General features: G+C 44.7%; 1 protein-coding gene across 1 annotated transcript in view; it reads left to right on the top strand.

Annotated features, from left to right (window-relative positions):
• RALBP1 (ralA binding protein 1) overlaps positions 1-22,795 on the top strand; it is an 80,845-nt gene extending 58,050 nt beyond the window's left edge. Inside the window, exons 4-10 of the mRNA XM_004460491.5 lie at positions 8,120-8,469; positions 10,714-10,875; positions 11,810-11,941; positions 17,332-17,439; positions 18,948-19,069; positions 19,304-19,427; positions 20,947-22,795. Coding sequence (XP_004460548.2) covers positions 8,120-8,469; positions 10,714-10,875; positions 11,810-11,941; positions 17,332-17,439; positions 18,948-19,069; positions 19,304-19,427; positions 20,947-21,213 — 1,265 coding nt within the window. The 3' untranslated portion in view covers positions 21,214-22,795. The remainder of the gene's footprint in view (positions 1-8,119; positions 8,470-10,713; positions 10,876-11,809; positions 11,942-17,331; positions 17,440-18,947; positions 19,070-19,303; positions 19,428-20,946) is intronic.
• Positions 22,796-24,428: the final 1,633 nt, after the last annotated feature.

Below are 24,428 nucleotides of genomic sequence, written 5' to 3'. Positions count from 1 at the left end.
GTGTCCATTTGCTGTGTGTTCTTCTGTGTCTGCTTGCATTCTCATTAGGAGGCTCCAGGAACCGATCCTGGACCTTCCGGAGTGGGAGAGTGGCGGTCATTCTCTTGTGCCACCTCAGCTCCCTGGTCTGCTGCGCCTCTTGTTGTCTCTCCTCTGTGTCTTTTTCTGTTGTGTCATCTTGCTGCATCTCTCTCCATGTGGGCCAGCTCTCCTGCGCAGGGTGGCACTCAGCACGGGCCAGCTTGCCTTCACCCTGGGTGTTGAACCCTGGACCTCCTGTGTGGTAGACGGGAGCCCAATTGCTTGAGCCGCATCTGCTTCCCTCCTTAACTCTTAGCTACAGTTTCTAGTAAGCTTTTACTTTAGAACAAGTTGGGCACTTTTGTTTATTAACTGTGCAACTAAAACAATTAGTAACATTGATGTCGCTAAGTTTTCCTGCTTTTCCAGCAGTTAAACTAATTCCATGTGATTTTTACATCAAATCTAGTTGTAAGACAGTATTGACACTTTTTTTTAGGTACTGGGGCTGGAGATTGAACCCAGGACCTCTATGTGGGAAGCCAGTGCTCAACAACTGAGCTTTATAGACTCCCCCAAGTTGTTTTTTTCATTTGTTTGTTGCTTGTTTGTTTTTAGGAGGTACCGAATTGAACCAGGGACCTCATGTGGGAAGCAAGCGCTCAGCTGCTCGGGCTACATCTGCTCACAGTATTGACATTTAACGACTCAATTTTTGGGTTACCTTTCACCATTATCCAATTCGTATGTAGCAGGTGAACCTCAGATTTTTATTTTATTTTTTTAAGACTTTATTTAAAATCGCCTGTGTGGGGCAGCATTCCCCTGCACGAGGCAGCATTCGCACACAGTGCGGCTCTCCTGTGCGGGGCCGCAGTCCCGCATGGCCGGCACTCTGTGTGGGCCAGCTCGCCCTCACCAGGAGGCCCTGGGCATCGCACGCTGGACCTCCTCCATGATAGAAGGGAGCCCAGTTGGTTGAGCCACATCCATTTCCCAACCTCAAATCTGGTTTACAAGTTCCTAGGCATGAGCAGACTGACAAAGTGAAACACAGTTTAAAACAAGAGAAAATATTACACACTCAGCATAGGGAAAGACTTTAGAATCACCTAGACGCAAAGCTCCCAGTGCCCACCCATGGCAGAAACCTCGTGCAGGACCCTCTAGCTTTATTCTTCCAGGAAATCCCTGGGCAGCTGCTAAGTATGGAGCTAAGGGGTCCAGAGAAGCCCTGTCCCTGGCGAGACCCAAATTGGGGCGGCATCCCATGGTAGTTACCTTTCGGAAGGGGTGTAGCCCTATGAAGCTTTTTTTTTGCTGGAAGGATTGGGGTTTTAGAAGGAATAGACAGGGAGCTAGGAGTAGCCAGGAACTTTTTAATCTTAATTGATGGCACAGGCGGAGTTTCCTTATTCTACAGGGGAGGGGTTTAGTAAATGGCCTAGATCTTGATTCCCCATTCACTCCCCTTTTTAGAGCAACTGAGGCTAGGAGAGGTTTGGAGTGCAGGCTAGGACTGAGTAACCTGCTCCCAAGCTAATTAAGAAATTAACACTTACCTGCCCTGTCAGGGGTCACCCTAGGCTCCCGTTTGCTGGTTCATGCATGGCTTCAGGTCCCTTCTGTCACCCCCTGTGGCAAGACTCCAGCAGTCTGCATGGCCAGGCAGCGTGGGTGACCCTGAGGGGACGTGTATTTGAGAGTGGCACTTAAAGGGGGAGCCTGCTTCTGGGACCTATGCCTGCCTCCACCTCCCCTGCTTCTCAGCGGCTTGGTCTTAATTGTTGAAAACACGAAGACTGTTTCTAAAAGGGAGTTAATGGAAGTTTGGGGGCCCAGGGAAAGTTTCTGTTGTTTTCTAAGGATATCCGAGGCAGACTGGCGTTCCTAGAAGGATTTGTCCTTCTCTAGAGTTAGGATCTACCAAGAGGGTATTTTTACTGCCTCTCCCAACTCCGTTTGAGAGAAGGCCGGGTTTCTAGATTTTGCCTGAGTAATTTCCCTGAGTTATTTAAAATTGACCAGTTTGATAGTGCATTTCCTCGTCCCTTTAAGGAGACATGGCCACGTGATCTTTTCCCTCAGATGTCTGTCCTCTCCTCTCACACAGGCTCAACTGGAATTCAGGGTCCCATGCAGAGAACACTCTTGGCCATACTGCAGCCATGTGGTATAGCAGGAAAAGATGAGCCTCTTCCTTTTTAGACCATCAGTAGGCAAGTTGTCCCAATTAGAAGCTGCCCGTTATCCTAGGGGAGGAGAAACGCATTCGTCAGTCTTGGTGGCATCCCACTGCTAGACCTGGTTGAATGGATTGTTCGTTGAGCCAGTATCCTGGCGATCGAGAGCTCTACTCACTGACTCTGTTTTTTGAGAATCGGGATCTCTGGGCACCCCCAGAGCCTTAGACGTTTTGGGGACATCTGGGTCTGGCACCTAGACTGAAACAGCCAAGCCAGGCTAACCGTAGGAGAGGTACTGGCTAGGGACCTTTCTTTATCCTACTTTGCAGAGGTCTTGGGAGATAGCTCATCTCATGACCACACCCAGGGACCAGTTCCATGGTTAAACCCAACATTACAAGGCAATTAAGAAGCAGAGACTGATGGGGACTTACAGGCAGACAGCCTCAGGGGCCCCGGAGGTAATGGATTAAGGTGAACTTCAGGGCCTTCTGGGGACTGAGTAAAGAAGAAGCTTCGCAGCACAGCTCAGAGTCAGAGCCTTGGGGCTCGGGACCCAGCTAATCACAGACGAGCTGTAACTGAAAAGGATGGACTCACCGGTCCTCGGCAGGGGTGGGGAGCATCACTTGCCTCCTGTCTTCTGGCTGGCGCGCCAAACGTTAGCGTAAGGCTGTGTTCTGGGCTTCTGGATTCTTGGCTTACGTTGCATGAAAGAATTTAAGCACACACCATAGGGTAGGCAAGGGAGTGAAGAATTTATTAAGAAACAAGAAAACGAGAAAAGTGCACAGGTGTGGACTGCAGGCATGTGGCAGAGTGAGACACGAGAGTGCGGCCCCAGGTCAGGCCTTTTTATAAAAATTAATTTATTGAAATGTATCACCCACACACAAACATACATAAACAATAAATGTATAGTAGTAGTTGTGAACTTATAAAACAAACATATATAACATCCTACAGGACTCTCATAACTCACCCTACCACCAACACCTCACATTGTTGTTAAACCTTTTTAACTAATGACTAAACAGCATTGTCAAAATATTACTACTAACCAAAGTATTTTCCCCCAACCCTCCCTATTATCTTTATGTCATTTATTTATGAACATACATAAATAATTAAGTGTATAGTGAAAGTTGTGAACCTACAAAGCAAACACACATAACATTATATAGGGGGAAACGGACTTTGGCCCAGTTGTTAGGGCGTCCGTCTACCACATGGGAGGTCCATGGTTCAAACCCCGGGCCTCCTGACCCGTGTGGAGCTGGCCCATGCGCAGTGCTGATGCACGCAGGAGTGCCGCGCCATGCAGGGGTGTCCCCCATGTAGGGGAGCCCCACGTGCACTCCGTAAAGAGAGCCGCCCAGCGCAAAAGAAAGTGCAGCCTGCCCAGGAATGGCGCCGCCCACACTTCCCGCTGCGGACGACAACAGAAGCAGACAAAGAAACAAGACGCAGCAAAAAGACACAGAAAACAGACAACTGGGGGAGGGAAGGGGAATTAAATAAATTAATTAATTAAAAAAAAACATTATATAGGAGTCCCATACATCAACACTTCACCAACACCTTGCATTGTTGTGAGATATTTGTTACTACGAAAGAATGTTGTCAAAATCTTACTACTAATTCTAGTCCTTATCTTATATCTGGTGTGTTTTTACCCCCAGCCCACCCTATTATTATTTTATAAATATATTTTTTATGACAGAAGTTGTAAACTTATAAAACAATCATGCACATGTGCAGAATTCCCAAGCAACACCCCTCTATCAACACACCACACTGTGGTAGAACTTTTGTTACAGATAAGATAATATTATCTGATTGTTACCATGTCCATAGTATACATTGGCTCACATTTTCCATACTGCCTGCCCCATTGTAACACAGTACTTCTTTGGCATAGATGCAAGAATATTATTACTGCTAACCAGTCCATAGGTCATTTGAGGTGTATTTTTTTCATGCGTTCCCAACACCCTACAGTAGTGATATACATTTGCTCTAGCTCACAAAGGACACTCTTATATCTATCTGTACCATCAACCACAATTCTCATCCACCTCTTGGTTTACTGTGCTATTCAGTTCCTAGATTATTCTCTAGCATTCTGTCATTTGGCATTTACATACCTAGACTACCATTTTCAGCCACATCCCCATTTATAAACTAGCTATTACTATTTGTTACCATCCATTCTATATATTTCCACACTTTTACAGTAAAGTTAATTAAAATTTCTACATACATTAAACATCAGTAGTCCATCTCAGTCCTTCTCTTACCTCCATTAAGAATCCACCACCTTCCACCAGGTCTTGAAGATATTTTCCTACAGTTGCTTTTAGAAGTTCTATGGTTCTTTTATTTTTAGGTTTTTGATCCATTTTGAGTTAATTTTTTGATAAGGTGTGAGATAGAGGTCCTCTTTTCTTCTTTTGGATATAGATACCCAGTTCTTTCAGCAGCATTTTGCTGAATGGATTGTTCTGCCCAAGCTGTGTGGGTTTGACAGGCTAGTCAAAAATCACTTGACCACACACACATGTGAGGGTCTATTTCTGAATCATCAATTTGGTTCCATTGGTCTGTGTGTCTGTCTTTATGCCAGTACCATGCTGTTTTTACCACTGTAGCTTGGGAGTATGATTTAAAGTCTGGAGTTGAGGATTCGCTTTTCCTTTTATGATGTTTCTAGCTGCTATTCAGGACCCCTTACCCTTCCAAATAAATATGATAATTGTGTTTTCAATTAAAAAAAAATGCTGGTGCCATTTTTATCAGGATTGCATTGAATCTGTATATTAACTTGAGTAGAATTGTCATCTTAATGATATTTAGTCTTCCAGTCCATGAGCGTGGAATGTTCTTCCAATTATTGAGGACTATTGTGATTTCTTTTAACATTGGGTTGCAGCTTTCTGAATACAAGTGCTTTACATTGTTGGTTAAGTTTATTCCTAACTATTTGAGTTTTATCTGTCATATTTTATTTTCACTTCTTTTGACACTTTGTTACTTTTATTGATAGAATCTTCATTGCTAGACTTTCTTCCAGGCTCCTCTCTCATGTCTTTTCTTTTCAGGCTCTGGCACACCCTTTAATATTTCCTGAAAATCTGGGTTCTTGCTTAGAAATTCTCCCAGTTTCTGTTTATCTGTGAATATTCTAATCTCGCCCTCATTTTTGAAACATAATCTTGCTGTATATAAAATTCTTGGCTGGAAGTTTTTCTCTCATAGTATCTTAAATATATCAGACCACTGTCTTTCCTCCATAGTTTCTGATGAGAAATCAGCACTTAATCTTATTGGGTATCCCTTATATGTTATGCATTGCTTTTCTGTTGCTGTTCTCAGAATTCTCTTTGTCTTTGGCATTTGACATTAGTATGATTAGTATGTGTCTCCAGAGTTGGTTTCTTTGAATTTTTTCAGATGGGAGTACTTTGTGCTTCTTGGACATGGATATCCATGTCCTTCAATAGGGTTGGGAAATTTTCTAACATTATTTCTTCAAATATTCCTTCTGCCCCTTTTCCCTTCCCTTCTCCTTCTGGGACACCCATGACTCGTATGTTTGCACATCCCTGGCTATTGTTTAAGGTCCCTGAGCCCTTGCTCAATTTTTTCCATTCTTTTCTTCATCTCTTCTTTCATATATTCACTTTCAGAGGCCATTTTTTTCAAGCTCACCAATCCTTTCTTCTGCCTCCTCAAATCTGCTATTCTATGATTCCAATGTTTTTTGAATTTCATTTATTGCGCTTTTCATTCCCATAAGATGTGCTATTTTTCTGTACATGCTTTCAGATTCTTCTTTGTGCTCACCCAGTGTCTTTTTAATATCCTTAATCTCTTTAGCCATCACACTGAATTTATTAAGGAGATTTGTTTGAACATCTATGACTAGTTGTTTCAACTCCTTTATGTCATCTGGAGGCTTATCTTGTTCCTTTAACTGGGCCATAGCTTCCTGTTTCTTGGTGTGGATTGTAATTTTTGGTTGGTGTCTTGGCATCTGGATTACTATTTATTCTGGGTGCAGTTTTTCTCTTTAGTTTAGGGCTTCCTGCCCTTTCTCCCTCCTGGTTGTGCAATAGGAGCCAAGGATGTAATTGGTGCTATAACATATGGAGGCTCAAGCTGCCCCCATTGCCCCAGGGACTGATGAAGCTCCCAACTTCCTCCTTTCCCAGAGGTAGGGACAGAGTCACAGTTGTGTGCAATAATCCAAGTCGTGCAGGCCTAGACTGTAGTTGCCCAGAAAGACTGGTGAAGCTTCATGCCCCTTTCTCCCCTGCCTGGGGCATGGATGGAGCTGCAGGTGTGGCAGCAGTCTATGCAGTGCAGGTCCAAGATGACCACACTTGCCCCGGTAGACTTCCGATTTTTCAATATGTGCCAGCCAAAGATACCCTCAGTTACCTGGATAAACTAGTGCAGAGCTAGCCAGCCTCCTCCCTGCCAGGGGTGGCACTGAAGGCAAAGCTAGGGCTGCAGGCTGATCTGGGTGAAAGAAACCGGTTCCTACCATCACTGTGATATTTGGTCAGCCCGGTTTCCCCCTCAGGCTGGGGGTGGAGTTAAGATGGCGGCTCCCAGCCTCTTTCTGACTTGGATAGGCTTAAACTTTAGCTGTTCTCAGGATTATACTGTAGCCCACTGAGTTTCTTCATCAATAACTGAAGTTGGTGCCCAACCGTCTCTTCCTCCCCCGTTTTTGGGAAGTGGAGCTTTCTGTTCCAGCGCGGAACAGCTCCCGAGGCGGCTTGTGCCTCCAGTGGAGGATGGGCGCCGGCCTCTAGGGTGTGGAGCGCTCCACTTACTAGTCTTCTTCTGCTCCTTGAAGGATGGTGCAGGACGCCTTCTGGCCACCTGGAGCCCCCAAGCAGGTGCTTGGGCCAGCTCTGATAGCTCTGGGTGTTTGCTCACTGCCCTGTGGCAGGAGCTGACTCTAGGAGCTCCTCACTCTGCCGCCATCTGCTGTCTTTCCTCCTCCCCCATAGCACTGGGGAAGGAGCCCCAGCTGTTTGCTGTTCTGATCGGTTGCTCACCTTTCAGTTCTCAGGGGGCCCATGGTGGGTCCTTTGGAGGGTATCTGGGGCTCTCCCTTGGCCCCAGACCGGATTCTCATGGCCAGGGTGTCGTGGGATCCGTCAGGAGGTTTCATGGCCGTGTGGTCTGCCGGGCCTCAGCTGTGACCCAGGCCTTCCCTTCCCCTATACTAACCTGCCTCATCCGGATTCAGAAAACACTTCAAAGAAGTCAAACTTAAAAATTATGTTCCCACAATTTAAAAAAATCAGATGGGAATTATTTGAATGGAGAATAGTTCTCAGAGTCTGTTTAGATGATCAACTCATCTTTTGCATTTGGGATGCAGATTTTATTTATAAAAAAGTAATTACCCACAACTTTTGGAACATTCTTCTATAACTGCTTTGTGTTTTTTTGCTGTCAGACTTGTGACTAGTTAGAAAAAGCAGTTGACTCCAAGCCCTTTTCAGTAATCACTGGGTTTCTCTTCCAGGTAACACTAGATCCTGTGTAAAGCCAGACTTGGATTAGTTTACTTTTTGCCAGAATTTTTACCTATCATCCTTTAAAAATATTTTGAAAATTTTCTCCTGAATCGTATTGCCTTTATATGTCCAGGATAACTTGACTTTTATTCTGAATAATGAGTTTTTCAGTTATCCCTGGCTTTTGGTTAAATTCACTCTGGGCAGAGGATCTGTGTCGCCCCCGTGCAGATGAGTACTCCACGGGCAGAGCTTTGTTCTTGCTCAGGCGATTGTCCTCGCATCTCCCCAGCAGGTGCTGGTGAAGAAAACTTGTGTTTGATATTTTTTTCCTTGATATTCTCTTTCTCTCCTAAATGTTAATGTCCGAAGGAATTAAATCAAAGGTGGATGAGCTAAAAGCAGCCTATGACCGAGAAGAGTCTCCAAATTTGGAAGAATATGAGCCAAATACTGTAGCCAGTTTGCTGAAGCAGTATCTGCGAGACCTTCCAGAGAACTTGCTCACCAAAGAGCTGATGCCCCGGTTTGAAGAGGCGTGTGGGAGAAGCACGGAGGGCGAGAAGGTGCAGGAGATCCAGCGGCTGCTGAAGGAGCTGCCCGAGTGCAACCATCTCCTCATCTCCTGGCTGATTGTGCACATGGACCATGTCATCTCCAAGGAGCTGGAGACGAAAATGAACATACAGAACATTTCTATCGTGCTCAGCCCCACTGTTCAGGTACTCGTCCCCCCTGCCATTGGCGCCCGTGCGTGGGGGCGTGGTCTGCCGCTGGGCTGCAGGTGAGGCAATTAAAAGGGGAAGGTATCAGATGGATTAACTTGAATATAGGCCTTTTTTCTTTCATGTGGACAGTGTTGCCCTGAAGGATAATGAACATATCTTCCCTTTAACTTGTCGTTAGGTAGTTTGAATATTGCACCATCTTTGGTGTGGATTTATAAGCCAGTTCTTGATGACAGTGACCTGTCATCAGTAGAGGAGGAGCCCGTGGGAACTGCAATTAGAGTTCATCTATAGAACTTTAGATTGCAGGTATTTCATCAGAGTGCCTTACTGCTTAATTAAATGGAGGCATAAAGAGGCCTGCCATGAATTAGGTAAGTCCAAGGATTAAACCGGAGGATTTCATTCATACAGATGGATCCTAGAGGCATTTTAAAGTATTTGGGACTGAAGAGGCACTTCAGGGAATTGGGTAATGTGTTAATTGGTGTCTTTTTACAACATAATTGGCCTTCATTTATTGCTGCACAGTTTGTGCTGTCAGTATATGTTTTCCTTTAATTAGAGTTATTGATATTTTATTCAGGCCCAAAGCAAAAAAATCCCAGAAAATTAGATGATTTTGTTTTTTGGTATAAAGCCCTCTTTTTGGCTATTATACCAAGTCACTATAAGTCATTGTGACTGCTATAAAAGTGCTTCTTTTTAAAGAATCTTTCATTGTTCCATTGATTGTAATTTGGAAGCAAAATGTTTTTCAGTTTTCAGTATGATCATTTCAGGATTTCACAATGTGTTAAACAGTACACTTAAGTATCACAGAAGATTCAGGTGTTTTGTAAGAGTAAGTTCTAGGTAGGAAATATTTTTCTTTCCTTAGCTTTTCAGCCAACCTCATGTGTCAGCCTTCTAGTTTTGAATATTGTTTTAATTTCCTGGCTGCTAAAACATATACCATACAGTGGGTTGGTTTTTAAACATGGTCATTCATTGGCTCACAGTTTTGAGGCTAGGGGAAATCCAAAGTCAAGGTATCAGCAAGGCAGCAGCAAGGCAGTGCTTTCTTCTGGAATACTGAGGCATTCCAGGGCTGGCTCCCAGCGATCCGCGGTTCATCACGTGGCAGTGCACGTGGCCATATCTCCATTCTCTTTCTGTTACACTGGCTTCCCGCTCTGGTGCCTCCCTCTGGCTTTCTCTCTCTGTGGCCCTCTCCATTCGGCCTCCAGTAGCAGGATTAAGACCAGTGGTGGCTCAGCTGAACCAAGCCTTAACTTAAGTCACCTCATCAAAAGGTTCTTTTTACAGTGGGTTCACACCCACAGGACTGGATTAAGCTTAAGAACTTGTTTTCCTGGGGTACACCACAAGCTCGATATTTAAACACTAGCTATGGGAACAAGCACAGAAGGCATTCGCTTCTGGAGCAGGGGCTCTCACAACCTGCACCAGCCTTTTTTTTTTTTAATTTATTTTTTTGTCTTTTTTTTTTTTTAAAGATAAATAGATCACACAAAACGTTACGTTAAAAAACATAACAGGTTCCCATATACCCCACTCCCCACCCACCCCCTGCTCCTCCCACATCAGCGAGGCACATTCATTGCATTTGGTGAATACACCCTGCAGCACTCCAAACCCCACGGACTGTAGTTTACATTGTATTCCACACTCTTTCCCCCAGCTCATCCAGTGGTTATGGCAGGATAAACAGTGTCCTGCATCTGTCCCTGCAGTATCGTTCAGGACAACTCCAAGTCCCGAAAACGCCCGTATCACACCTCTTCCTCTCCCTGCCTTCAGCAACTCCCTTGGCCACCGCTCCACCAGCTCTAGACCTTCAGTTGCTCTTCCTGCCCGTGTTGTTCCTGTTAGATACATTTGCGGGAGTTAAAAGTTCTTTAAAATAACTTAAAAATAAAGAACATGAGAATTTAAAGAATCGATTAATATTGTAGTGATAGAAAAGTAGCCCTATGTAGGCTTTTAAGAGCAAATTGAAGGTCATTAGCTTCTGCATTCTTTTCCTGGCTTTCGTTTTAATCCCTTATTAATTTAAACATTAAACTCATCTTTCTCCGTTTTCTTCTTAGATTGGCAGTTAACCGACGAAGCATGTCCCATCACTAGGGAGGATGACTTTCAGTTCCAGGTCAAGGATTAACGGCTGCACTACGATAGACACAAATGAAATGAAGTAACATTTCAATTGTTTTCTATCTTCTTTTTTTTTCTTAGATTAGCAATCGCGTTCTATATGTGCTTTTCACGCATGTGCAAGAGCTCTTTGGAAACGTGGCACTAAAGCAGGTGACAAAGCCTCTGCGCTGGTCTAACATGGCTACGATGCCCGCGCTGCCCGACACGCAGGACAGCATCAAGGAGGAGATCAGGAGGCAGGTGCGTGAGAGCAGGGCCAGGCCCCCGGGCCCTGAGGAGCCAGCCTTGCCGCGTGGTGTTCTGAGCACTTCCTGTGTGTGGAGCTACGCGAGGCACGGTCTTCACAGCACAGCGGAGCCAGAAATTTCCACCTGGTGCCATTTCATGCCAAATAAGGCGGAGTATCATGGTGGCAATAGATACTATAATCCAAAATCTCTAAAGTCTTGCTGTGCTCCTAATTAACTGACTGGTGTTAGGCAGATTACTTCACCTTGTTCAGGCTTGGAGTTCTCATTTTAAAACGGATCCTCTTATAGGATTGATGTGGAGGTTATCGTAATGAAATGTGTATGGACGGCGTTTGGAAGAATGCGAGGCCCGTCCAGGAGCAGCAGCTGCTCCAGACAAGGCTGCCGAGATGTAGGGAGGGTCAATAATTTGCTGAGAGTCACCTGGTTACTGAGCTGATGATAGGTGGATTTGAGCCCTGATCTTCTGAGTGCAAATCCTGTGCTTCACCAGGCTGCTGTGACATAGAAGCAGTGCCATGTGGGTATGGTCGCTTCTTGTTTGGGACCCCTGTCCCCAATGCTGAATAAGAAGTTCAAGACTAAATAAGTTTATTTTCACTTGTTCATTATCATGCCTTTTATGTGCATGCATGTTATCCGGAGCATATTTCAAATCCCTGCTTGCTTTTCTTCCTGTTATTTGCACTTAGCGCTCAGTTCTTTGAGGTTGATGATGTATTTGGGGGGAATGTGAACTATCGACCATTGAACTAGTGTAATTTAAGGAATGAGAACCCCATGCTCAGGCAAAAGAAAAATGCTTTTCCGATACCTTTAAAGAGAAATATAGTTGACTTTCTCATCTTTAGAAATTGCATATGTTGTTGATTTGGAATCACAATACATGGAATACTACTCAGGGTGTGTGGTATTTTTTCTAGGAGTTTCTCCTGAATTGTTTACATCGAGATTTGCAGGGTGGAATAAAGGATTTATCTAAAGAAGAAAGATTATGGGAAGTACAAAGAATTTTGACAGCCCTTAAAAGAAAACTGAGAGAAGCTAAAAGACAAGTGAGTAAACATTACTTTGACATCATTTTTATCAATTAGAAATGGATTTTAAATTATTTCTTATAAAAATACATTGTACACGTCTCTTAATGGGAAATTTATTTGGTCAAATGTTCCCAGTTCTGGATTATTGATAATTCAGTTTGGTATCATTTGGTATCCTAAAAGATCTTTTGTCATTTCCAGTGTAGATTATACCTGTAAACAGATTTTGAGGGATGAGAAGCAGGTTGGGCGATTTATCATCTTTAGAGAATCCTGGGGAGTTTGAGGCATTTAGAATGAATCAGCTCATTCTAAAGCACCAGGAGGGAATTTCTTTACCAAATAAAGAAGAATGGTGGGAAGCAGACTTGGCCCAATGGATAGGGCGGCCGCCTACCACATGGGAGGTCCACGGTTCAAACCCTGGGCCTCCTGACCCGTGCAGAGCTGGCCCATGTGCAATGCTGCGGCGCTCAAGGAGTGCCATGCCACACAAGGGTGTCCCCTGCATAGGGGAGCCCCACATGCAAGGAGTGCACCCCGTAAGGAGAGCCACCCAGCGCGAAAGAAAGTGCAGCCTGCCTAAGAATGGCACCGCACACACAGAGCTGACACAACAAGGTGATGCAACAAAAAGAAACACAGATTCTCGGTGCTGTTGATAAGGATAGAAGCGGTCACAGAAGAACACGCAACGAATGGACACAGAGAGCAGACAGCTGGGGCGGGGGGCCGGAGGGGAGAGAAATAAATTTAAAAAATAAATCTTTAAAAAAAAAAAGAATGGCTTCATGTAACAAACTCCTGATAAATTTGGGGCACACTAATCAGACTTCTGATCTAGGTTAGGGTGCGCTGCTTGCCTCTAGGATTGTGGGATTACACGCCACACCAAGAGCTAAACCCTGAACCTCTGGACTCTTTTACAATCCGTATGGAGATTAAACTGTAGGATCCAAACTGCCCTACCCAGGAACGTTGGTCAGCACTTACCAGATGTTGGGGTCATGGTAGTTAGTGGGTCACTGTTGTGGTTGGGTCCAAAGACCGTCTTTTTGTTGCTTGGAGGTTAGGGATTTGTATTTATATAGAGGATAACTGACTGGTTTTCCATTTTAACATTCATGGGGTTTTCACAAAGGCACTTTGGGACAAGGATACCAAGAAGCCCACTGCATATTTTTCTTCCTCCTTTTCTCCTGCTAACTAGGTCATATCTGCCTTTTGCTTACTGTACCACCCTCTCCCCTTTTTAAAATATTCTTTTCCTTTCAGTATCAGCCTGGCATTGGGTTTTGGTGACTGACCAACCAGGCTTCCTAGGAGGCTGGACCTTTTAACTGCATGACATTGCTGATCAGCCTTTAAATGCAGGCTCTCTAACCTGAGACATGTGGCTCGTGCAGATTTGGTTTTCTTTTCTCTTCTGGCTCTTCTGTATCTCCCACTTAGAAATGGTTCCAAAGAGCTGACTCATTCTAAATGCCTCAGACTCCCCAGTAATCTCTAAAGAGAAACCACTGGTTCTCATCCTTGGAAATCTGTTCCATGCTGGAAATGACAAAAGATCTTTTAATAAAACCATCTTTCTCCTCTACATCTCTCTTGGATAAGGTAACCAGAGCCAATAGGGAATGGGAAGGATTATCTTCAGTTTTACCATTTTGCTTAATGCCATGTTTTCATGCCTGATGATTAATTCACAAAATGCTCAATAGTTGAAGTCTAATTATTTAAAGTCAGAAGTAGTATAATTCCCTATAGAAGCAGACCAAAAATAAGAAAACCACAAGGTCATATCAGTAGATACAGAAAAGACATTTGGCAGAATTTCAACATATATTCACGATTAAAGACTCAGCAAACATCTTTCTCATCCTGACAATGGGCATCTGTGAAAATTGACAACACAGTACATAATCATTAAAAGACTGAAAGCTTTCCTTGAAGATCTGGTGTACAGGCAAGGATATATGCTCTCACCACTTCTCTTTTATTGTACTGGAGGTTCTAGCCAGTGCAATAAAGCAAGGGCATGCAAACTTGGAAAAAAATGGCTGTCTTTTATTCTTAGACAAACACGATCATCTCTATATAAAGTCCTAAGGAATGTACAAAGAATTGGCTTTTGCAAGATTGTCAGAGACAAGATCAGTTATATAAAAGTCAGTTATGTATTAGCAATGAAGAACTGGATAATGAACCTGAAAAAAAAAAAAGACCTAGATAGATGAAGAGATACACCGTGCACACAAAGCAGGAGACTCAGTATTGCTGAGATGTTCGGTATGCCCGCATTGGTCTACAAATTCAGTCCCAGCCAAAACCCAGACAATTGGGTTTTGTCACAGTTGACAAACTGTTCTAAAATTTATGTGGAAATACAAATGACATAGAATGATTAAACAGTTTTGGGAAAGAACAAGTTGGGTGACTCATACCACCTGATTTTAAGACTTACTCTAAACCTACAGCATTCAAAACAGTAGATGCGGCATAAGGACAGGCTTATAGAATACAAAGCCATACATTCATTTACGGGCAGCTAATTTTCAATGAAAATGTTAAGGCCATTCAGTTGGGAAAGGATACTTTTTTCTACTGATGGAACTGGAGCAATCGGATATCCATAAGCAAAGAAAATAACTTTGACTCTTTTCTTTTAATATAGACAAAAATGAACTCAAAATGGATTGTAAACTAAGACTTAAAACTATAAAACTTCCGGAAGAATACAGAGGAGTAAATCATACTGACTTTCTGTTAGGCAGTGATTTCTTAAATAGAAGACAAGAACACATTTCATAGACTTTTAAAACATGCTATCCAAAAGGCACTGTTAAGAAAATAAATGTGCAAACCAGAGTTTGGAACAAAATATATGCAAAGAACACATCTGATAAAGGATTTGAACTAGTGTATATAAATTACTCTTACAACTTGAGACACAATTCAGTCTCAAAAAAGACAAATTGGAACACTTTATCATAGAAGGCAAGGAGATGGCAAATAAGCACATGAAAAGATGTTCAACATTGTTAGTCATTAAAGAAATGCAGGTGAAAACCACATGAGATACCGGTATGCACCGAGAATAGCTGAGAGTAAAAATACCAAATTTTTTTTTTTTTTTAAGATAGATTTATTTATTTAATCCCCCCCCCCCCCCCCCCCCCGCCCCGTTGTCTGTTCTCTGTGTCTCTTTGCTCCGTCTTGTTTCTTTGTCCATTTCTGTTGTCAGCGGCGCGGGAAGTGTGGGTGGCACCATCCCTGGGCAGGCTGCACTTTCTTTCGCGCTGGGCGGCTCTCCTTATGGGGTGCACTCCTTGCGCGTGGGGCTCCCCTATGCAGGGGACACCCCTGCGTGGCAGGGCACTCCTTGCGTGCATCAGCACTGCACATGGGCCAGCTCCACATGGGTCAAGGAGGCCCGGGATTTGAACCGGGGACCTCCCATGTGGTAGACGGATGCCCTAACCACTAGGCCAAGTCCGTTTCCCAAAAAATACCAAGTATTGACAAGAATGTGGAACTGGAACTCTCATATATTGATCTTGTTAGTGTGAAATGGTACAGCCATTTTGGAAAACAGTTTGGAAGTTTCTTAATAAATGTATGGATACCCTATGACCGAGCAGTCCCATTCCCAGGTATTTATTTATCTAAGAGAGTAAAGCCAAGGCCCACACAAAATATGCAAAATATTCATAACAGCTCTGTTTGTACTTATTTTAGCCAAAAGGCTAAGAAGCAATTACAGCTATATTTATAAGAGCCCACAACTAGAAAGAACCCAAATGTCCATCAGCTGGTGAATAGATAAATAGATTGGGGTACATTCATAATGTCGAATATTACTCTGCAAATTACTGATACAAACAACAAAATAGATGAATCCGAAACGCATTATGCTAAGTGAAAGAAGCCAGATAAAGACTACTTACTGACTGAATTTAGATGAAACTTAAGAGAAGGCAAAACTATTGTGATGGAAAGCAGTCATGTTTGCCAGGGACCAGTGGCCGAGATTACTTGACTGTATACCTCTTTTTTTTTTTAAGATACATAGATCACAAAAAATGTTACATTAAAAAAATATAGGGGAAACGGACTTGGCCCAGTGGTTAGCGCGTCTATCTACCACATGGGAGGTCCGCGGTTCAAACCCCAGGCCTCCTTAACCCATGTGGAGCTGGCCCATGAGCAGTGTTGATGCGCGCAAGGAGTACCGTGCCACGCAGGGGTGTCCCCTGCATAGGGGAGCCCCATGCGCAAGGAGTGCGCCCCGTAAGGAGAGCCGCCCAGGGTGAAAGAAAGTGCAGCCTGCCTAAGAATGGTGCCACCCACACAGACAGCTGACACAACAAGATGACGCAACAAAAAGAGACACAGATTCCCATGCCGCTCACAGCAAAAGCGGACAAAGAAACAAGACGCAGAAAATAGACACAGAGAAGACAACTGGGGGGGTGGTGAGGGAAGAGAAATAAATAAATCTTTTAAAAAATATATATGAAGTTCCCATATACTCCACACCCCATCCTACCCCTCCCACATCAGCAACCTCTTTCATCCGCATGGCCCATTCATTGCATTTGGTGAACACATTTTGGAGCACTGCTGCACCACATGGATTACAGTTTACATTATAGTTTACACTCTCCCCCAGTCCATTCAGTGGGTTATGGCAGGATATATAACGTCCAGCATCTGACCCTGCAATGTCATTCAGGACAACTCAGAGTCCCAAAAATGCCCCCACATCACATCTCTTCTTCCCTCTCCTTCCCTCAGCAACTACCGTGGCCACGGTCTCCACATCAATGACACAATTTCTTACATTACTAGAGTCTCAATAGTTCTATAGTAGAATACCAGTATGTCCACTCTAATCCATATTTTATTCCTCCATCCTGTGGACCCTGGGATGGTGGTGTCCACTCCACCTCTATATCAAAAGGGGGCTTATATTCCACAAGGATGAGGGATGCAATTCTCCTGCTTGCAGTTGTAGGCACTCTTGGCTCCCTGGTGTGGTGGTTGACCATCCTTACCTCCCTTGACTGTATACCTTTGTCAGACTAATTGGATTGTTAAAATTGACCCCCCTCGCAACAAAAAGTATCATAGAATGTAATTTATGAGGAAGAATTCCCAAGTTGTTAGCACAATAACCAGAATTGAACCTTTATCACATAGTGCAGCCATGTTATTTTTTGATATCCCCATGTTATTTTCCAAGCCCAGCTAACAAGTGCCCAGTCATGGATATGGTCCATCTGACTGTTATCTTTTCAATTCTACAAGGGAGCTTCTAGAGTGGTGTGATAAAACACTCCACAGGAGTGCTGACCACATGTTTCATGTAGGCTGACCAGCTCTTTCCCATTTGTTGTACTTGACAGGAGTGTGAAACCAAGATTGCACAAGAGATCGCCAGTCTTTCAAAAGAGGATGTTTCCAAAGAAGAAATGAGTGAAAATGAAGAAGTTATAAACATTCTCCTTGCTCAGGTAAGCTAAACTTCTCTATTCTGTAAGAATCGTATTGGCCATGTTAAAATTATACTTTGAGAAGCTAAATTACAGAGGTGTGAGGCTGCTCCCCAAAATTCTAAGATGATTTAGAGGTTTTCGAGGGCCTGTGCCTGTTGAATTTGGTGCTTCCTTTACAATGTTTCGTGAAACGTTTGGCTGATGGCTGTGTGACCATCCCGCACAGGACTGCCCTGGGTGCTCTGCTGACTCATTTAGTCCACTCAAGTCTGAGGTGTAGGTGTTTCCCTGATTTACAGATTAGTGGCACCTGTTCCTTATTAATAAGCTCAGACTTTACTAAATACTTTAAAATCATGCTGCTCCTGATGTCAAAAAGTTTAGGATCCTTGAAATGTAATGATGCAGATTTTAGCTGGTAGTTTTTGCTGATAAGACCCTTTAAATCAGTCCTCGGAGGTGATCGTATTATTCATTCATTGAAGAAATATCTGTTGGTATTGTACACTACATCTAGAGTCTCCTGATTTCCAGGCATGGAAATCAAGATGAGCTCATTTTGTTTTGCCAAGCAGGAGCACATAACTCTCTTCCTCTGAGGAGAGAATGAAGTCCTAGATTAAATCTTTATTACCAGCTAATATTTCATAGAACAGTAGCTTTAATAAGTACACTGAGGTAAAGGAAAAATACCCGTGTTCTAAAACACCTGGGAAATACCACATATTGCATCTCCAGGAGAGGGATTCTTGAAGCATATTGGAGACTTTGGAGTTTACTTTAGAACTTCTAGTGACCACAGGTACTTATCCTCTCAATACCTATCAGTTTGGGAAGAAATTCTATAGACCTTTCTGCATCCAACCACCTTGTTTCTACAGCCTTAAATGACTATTTCCCCACTAAAAGCCTGGTAACCTAATTAGTTTTAGAAATGGATCTTCTGTTAAGACAATATTTACCATTTAAATATCTCTGGGGGTGTGGGTTGAGGAGGAGGGTAGCTTATAGTGAGGAAAAACGGTCCTTCTGAGAACATCTTTCCTTCACACAGATGTCTTTAAAAGGTGGTGCTGAGAGCACCCTCTGCCTGGGTCCTTCTTTTCCTAGTGCAGGTAACAAAGGCCACCAGCCCTAAAGAAGCGATGGGAAGGCACTAACAAAGGTCTGGAAGCCACAGCAGAGTCTGTCACTTGAACTAATGCTGTGCCTTTGCCCCTTTGTAGGGAGGAGGGAGCGAGCCTTTGCCCAAAAAGGACTCTAGGTTCTGTTGTGGCATTTTAGGTCTTGAGAAAAATCTAGTCACTCTCTCAGAATAACTTCATCTCCCTTTTCTCACAGACGCCCCTTCTCAAACTTACAAAGCAGGATATTTTTTCGTTGTTGAAGTTCAAAACGCTTTCATATAACTCCTCAGCATGAGGTGCGGTTAAACAAATTTCAGGGCCACAATGGGAGACTAATAAAAGAAGGGACATTGTTCTAGACTGAAGCGCAGAGGTGCTCACCCATGGTCCTTATCTTAGGAGAACGAGATCCTGACCGAGCAGGAGGAGCTCCTGGCCATGGAGCAGTTCCTGCGCCGGCAGATCGCGTCCGAGAAGGAGGAGATAGAGCGCCTGCGCGCCGAGATCGCCGAGATCCAGAGGTATTGCGGGGCGGGCGGGGTTCTGACATGTAACGGTGACATTCAGTAAGCACACTTCAGCCTGGAGACGTTCCCATTAGGAATGAGGCTTCTGAAAGTAATCTTTAAGTTTCTTACGTATCAAGTCTCATGAATGGTGTTGCATTAAGTGGACTCATCTAAACCCAGTGCGGCTGAAAGGAGGGGCAAGCATACTTTCCTTGTCAAGTTTTTACTGCTCTTTCCCCCCTGTAGTCGTCAGCAGCATGGTCGAAGTGAAACGGAGGAATATTCTTCTGAAAGTGAGAGTGAGAGTGAAGATGAAGAGGAGCTGCAGATCATTCTGGAAGACTTACAGAGGCAGAATGAAGAGCTAGAAGTGAGTGTGGGGGAAAACCACCCCAAATCATATTAACTTATACAAAGTTATAAGGGCCAGATATGTCCCGTAGAGTTTCTCTTTTTCCTTGATAACAGTGGGGGAGCTAAGTAGAGGAATATCGGGGGTCCCACTGGAGCCACGCAGCCATGTCCTTTTCCACTGCGGCTCAGGCTCACGGCAGAGGGCTGGCCTTTCTCTGCCCAGGTTAAAAGTGAAGTTCACCTAACTGCCACGTAGGGCACCTTTGAATTATCTGGGCCATGTTCCCAGAGAAAATGAACAGAAAAAGAATTACTAAGTGGGCGGAGGAAAATCCCCTTCGTCTCCCTGTGAATAGAAGCAGGCGTTTTCCTCCTGGCCTTCCACCCGTACAGTGGTGGGCGAGCGAGAACATGGCTTCAGGAATTAGGCTGAAGCTGGGAGTGAGTGGGGGAAACCACCTGACACGGTTGTGGTCAGAATTTCCCTTCTTCTCCCAGTAAAAGATCTCCTGCAGAGGTTTTTTGCCTAAGGGCTAAGTGGGAAAAGAGCACTTGTATTCAGGAGGCCCACTCAGGGCCTGACCGTGCCACCAGAGCTGAGCGCCTGGGGCAGACCCGGTGCCACGAGAGCCCTCTGTGCTGACCCTCCGGGCGGCCCCCCAGACCCGGCCCTTCCGCATGGGGGGTGCACGAGGTGTGGCACCGTCATTTCCTTCTTTTAGCATTTTACAGGTCATAGTAAAATCCTAAGCAGGAAACCATGTTCCAGAACTGTCGCGCTTGGCCTCTAAGCTAGCTGTAAGGGAGAGCAGGGAGGGTTCAGAGAAGAGCCATGCCCGGCACGTAGCAGGCGCAGGTGCCAGGCGCACCTCAGCCGGGCCCCCGGCGCTCCGAGGTCGCTGCTCTCAGCCATGCCCTCTCGGGCAGGTGGCATCCGTGAGCAGAGGTGCCGTGAGGATGCCAGACCTTGCTGCAGTGGGTGCTGACGAGAGGGGCTGCATTGTGTCACCTACACTTGGCTGAATGAGTACGGACAACTTAGCGTAATTTACAACTGACTGCAGTTTTCTTTAGTTTAAGTGGCCCAGTTGAGATTTCAAGTAATGCCATTCAAAAAGGACAAAGGACCTCACTGCTGAGGCTGAGCAAATCTAGGTTTTCAGTCCAGTCTATAACGATGCTCTCTAGTTACTACTGAAATAACTTTTATTTTCCCCTGGTTTAAGGGCTGTTCAGTACCAGTTTCAAAATATACATTGTTTTAAACACTAGACCACTTAATTCTTAAGATAATTTTTCTGTTGGTACATTTTTTTCCGGCTGTGTACTCCTCTGCAGTTTGGAGCCTAGTTTATATTCTTGGGTGGTTTCTCCTCTGAGTTGAGGAGCTTGTGTGCCATACTCGTCTGTGTGGTCTTCAGTTTCACAGCGAAGTTGACTTACATACAGTTGCCAATTGTTCTCTGTTCCCGAATCACTGTTCCTTTTGATCTTCTTGTTGAAGTGATAACTTACCCTTTCTATCATTCCTAAAGATAAAGAACAATCATTTGAATCAAGCAATTCATGAAGAGCGGGAGGCCATCATCGAGCTGCGCGTGCAGCTCCGGCTGCTCCAGATGCAGCGAGCCAAGTCTGAGCAGCAGGTGCCGGAAGAGGAAGAGCCAGAAAAACGCGGGGGTGTGGCTCCGCCACCGAGGGACAACGTCCTCGAGACAAAAGCAGCTAAAGAGCAGCCAAAGGCAGTCAAGGAGCAAGTCAAGCCATCACCAAGCAAAGACAGGAAGGAAACGCCAATCTGAGCAGCTGTGTAGGATTGTCGTGGAATCCTCTACACTTACAGATCTGTGCGTCTTACTGTAATGCTGAGAGCCCACATGCACAACTCTCCTCAGTGTACATTATGTAAAATGTCTTTTACTCTCAGAGACCTGTTCTGTCTCTCACACTAAGGACTTCTACCCGTCAGGCTCAGGTTACATGGGGGACGAAGCATTTCAAGCATTTGGGGGTTTGGAGGGGACAGATTAATTTTCCATGTAAGTCAGCTTATTTGAGGATTAATTTTGTTTAACTTAAAGTAACTATTTTAACCCTTGAGTGGCTTCTTTTTAAACCAAAAATTGTCTTTCTTTGCTTTTATCACAGCAAAATCAGGATCTCTCCCTCTCATTCAAGGGGGACAAAAAACAAAAGTCAAATACTACATACCTGCCTTGTGGGTTGATCCATTGTCTCTCCGTCAGGATTTCTGCTTACCCTGTCACTCTTGCTTGTGCCTTTATACCTTTTCGGTGCAGATTATGTAATGGGAGCCGCCTCCGTTTTCCGACTGGCCGGAAAGGCTCTTATTGGGAGTCACCTCTGCCTGCCCTGTCAGTTCCATTTTACAGCTCAACACGCCAAGTCTCCAGTGGCCTCTCTGGTGACACAGATAGCTGCCGCGGGACCTGCCAGGAGCCTGGGGCAGCGTACCTCCCCTTCCCGTTCCCGGCTGCGCCTTGTCACCAGGTATTACTGTCTCTCACTGCACTGGCCCGAGGTCGCAGCCTTGACCTAACCTGTCCACACAAAGGACCTGTTTCTCAAACCAGAAACCTGAGTGACCCTTCAGTGAAAACAGAGTGACTTGTATCGCTTGCTTGGGCTAGAATGTAAACGTCTCTCTGCCTGAAGAAGCCATATATATGCTCTTATCCGTTTGATTCTGTGAACCTACTGATGGACTCCCCAGTTGACAAGATTGAGCAATAGGAAAAAATGTTTCTTTTCCTTTTAATGATAGCTGTGAGTTCCCTGCCCCGTTTTTTGGCTTCGAATCTGGCTCTAGGTGATCTGAGGCTTCCGTGAGGCCAGCCCTTGGCGGCTGCTGTGCCCTCCCACTGTCAGGGTTCTCGGCAGCCGTGAGGATGGCTCGTGGCTGTGAAATGAACCCCCCCCCCCCACGAGTGCTCTATCCTCACCTCCTCCCAATTAGTGTTTATTTCCGGCACCTGTTTGATGTGGTTTTTTAATCCTCTACCTATTGCACTGTTGTGACTTGTTGGCCATTATTTGATTTTTGTACGAAAAAAAAGCTTTGTTATAGAAATCAGCATACTATTTTTTTAAATCTGGAGAAGAGATATTATGGTGACTGAAAATATGGTCAGGTGTCAAATATAAATGTATAAAGCCTTCTTGCTGTCCTGTCATACTGCATTCATTTTATATTTGCTGTCAATATCAAAGGTTTCTTTTTTTGTGTAACTTCTTAATTTCTATCAAGGTGTCGTGGATTTTTAAAACTAGTCTTTTATTGTAAGTGTCTCAGCGTTGATTAATTTTTGCAAGGACCATTACTGATCAAGCAAATAAATTCAACAGCCATGTGGGGGGAAAAAAGCTTCAGTTTTTTTGTACATTCTCTTTGGAATAATCAAGGTGGCTGGTCAGGAGGTGGCTTAAGTAGTCCTTTAAAGTCTAAGAATCCACAAAACATTTTGTTTTTAAAGAACTAGTCCTCCCTGTGGAGTTGATTCCTCTCCCAGGGCCACTAAGCGTTGTGCCAGCAGCATCGCGGGACCCTCCCCAGGAGACTGCCCCCGCTTTGGGCTGGTGGGACGCGGTCTGCGATTTGCCTCTGCGAGAACACATGGAGAGGGAGGCTGTGCCCTGCCAGCGCGTGCCCCTGGGTGTCTGTGCTCCTCTGTCAGGTGGACGGGGCCTTTGCGTTTCTGACATCATGAGGACTCCCCCAAGCCCACCATTTTTAGCCACCCCATATTAAATACCTATCAACAGAATTACAACTGCCTCATTCGTGAAATGAGCTAACCAGTTTGCAGTTTCTGGGGGATGTGAATGGAAACGAGAGTAACTGTTACTTGCCTGCTTTTCTGCTGCGTTGGGGAGCCCCACTTTCTCCCTGAGAAGGCCCTGTCTAGGGGTGCCTGCAGGGCCCGGCAGCCCTGCTCACTGCTGCCTTGTCACCCAGGCCTCTGCAGGCAGCTCCTCCGACAGCCCACAGTAGCACTCGTAAAGAGTAGGAACTCAGAGAGGCACTACTCTGGTTTTTCTCCTATTTGCAATTTCACTGGAGAGGACACAGCTGGGAACAACTTGCTGGTACCCTACTAAAGTGGCTGAGCAATGGCAGTGACTTTTGGTATTCGTTGCCATGGAGATAAACTAAAATGCTGGTAGAGAATTTGGAGCACTTTAAAACCCAAAAGTGTGCTTGAGGAGGTCTGTCGGTCCAACGTGCAGCAGCAGCTTCCAGGCCAGGGAACAAGTGTAGCCTGTGCGCTTCAACTCTGCAGATGCCCTGGCACCCTTGGGTGAAATTATCCCAAAGTACAACATGTGGTCACTGCCACTTCTTTAAAAAGATGTAGCTGCTATTCTACATCTCAAGTGATTTAAGAACTAAAATTTGGCAGGGCAAAAAATGTATTGTTACAACGTAATCAGACTATATCACACACACACAAAAAGCTAAATTCAGTCCGAGCAGGTCATGATCTCGCTCCCTTCCACCTCTGCTTTGAGGCCTGTCGACCCCACAGCCCACACCCTGGCTCTGCCACCTTCCGCATCCCGTGGTGGTCTTCACTGCCCTGCCTACCTTCCCCGTTTGGACATATGATGTAGCTGTTTATCCACCTGTCCATCTTTCCTCAGTTGACGAGCTCACAGGTGTATTCCCAGAGCACAAATACCTGGGTTATAATGTGAAACTAAGGAACCAAAGACTTATCTGTAATAATTAGTATAGGAAGCAGCCTCTGTACTCCTAAATGCACACAACAACAAAGTCCAGAAGGATCTCTTCTGACTTACTGCAGCCCTGAGAAGTCACAGCTCACTCAGCAAGTAAAACCCCAAATTATGAAAGCTCCATGGGGACCCAGCTGCTCCAGGGATTTTTCCCTGGGCCTTATAATAGCATTTTAACATTTACACACTGGGTTTTACAAAAGCTCCTTCACAGATCATCCTGGGGTGGAGGGAGCAGATTGCCACTTCCTCTCCCACA

The sequence above is a fragment of the Dasypus novemcinctus genome, chromosome 16 (genome assembly GCF_030445035.2).
Source record: "Dasypus novemcinctus isolate mDasNov1 chromosome 16, mDasNov1.1.hap2, whole genome shotgun sequence".
In the NCBI taxonomy this organism is placed as follows: domain Eukaryota; kingdom Metazoa; phylum Chordata; class Mammalia; order Cingulata; family Dasypodidae; genus Dasypus; species Dasypus novemcinctus.
Note: the sequence above shows the minus strand (reverse complement) of the source record. Positions and strands in the feature narration are given on the sequence as shown.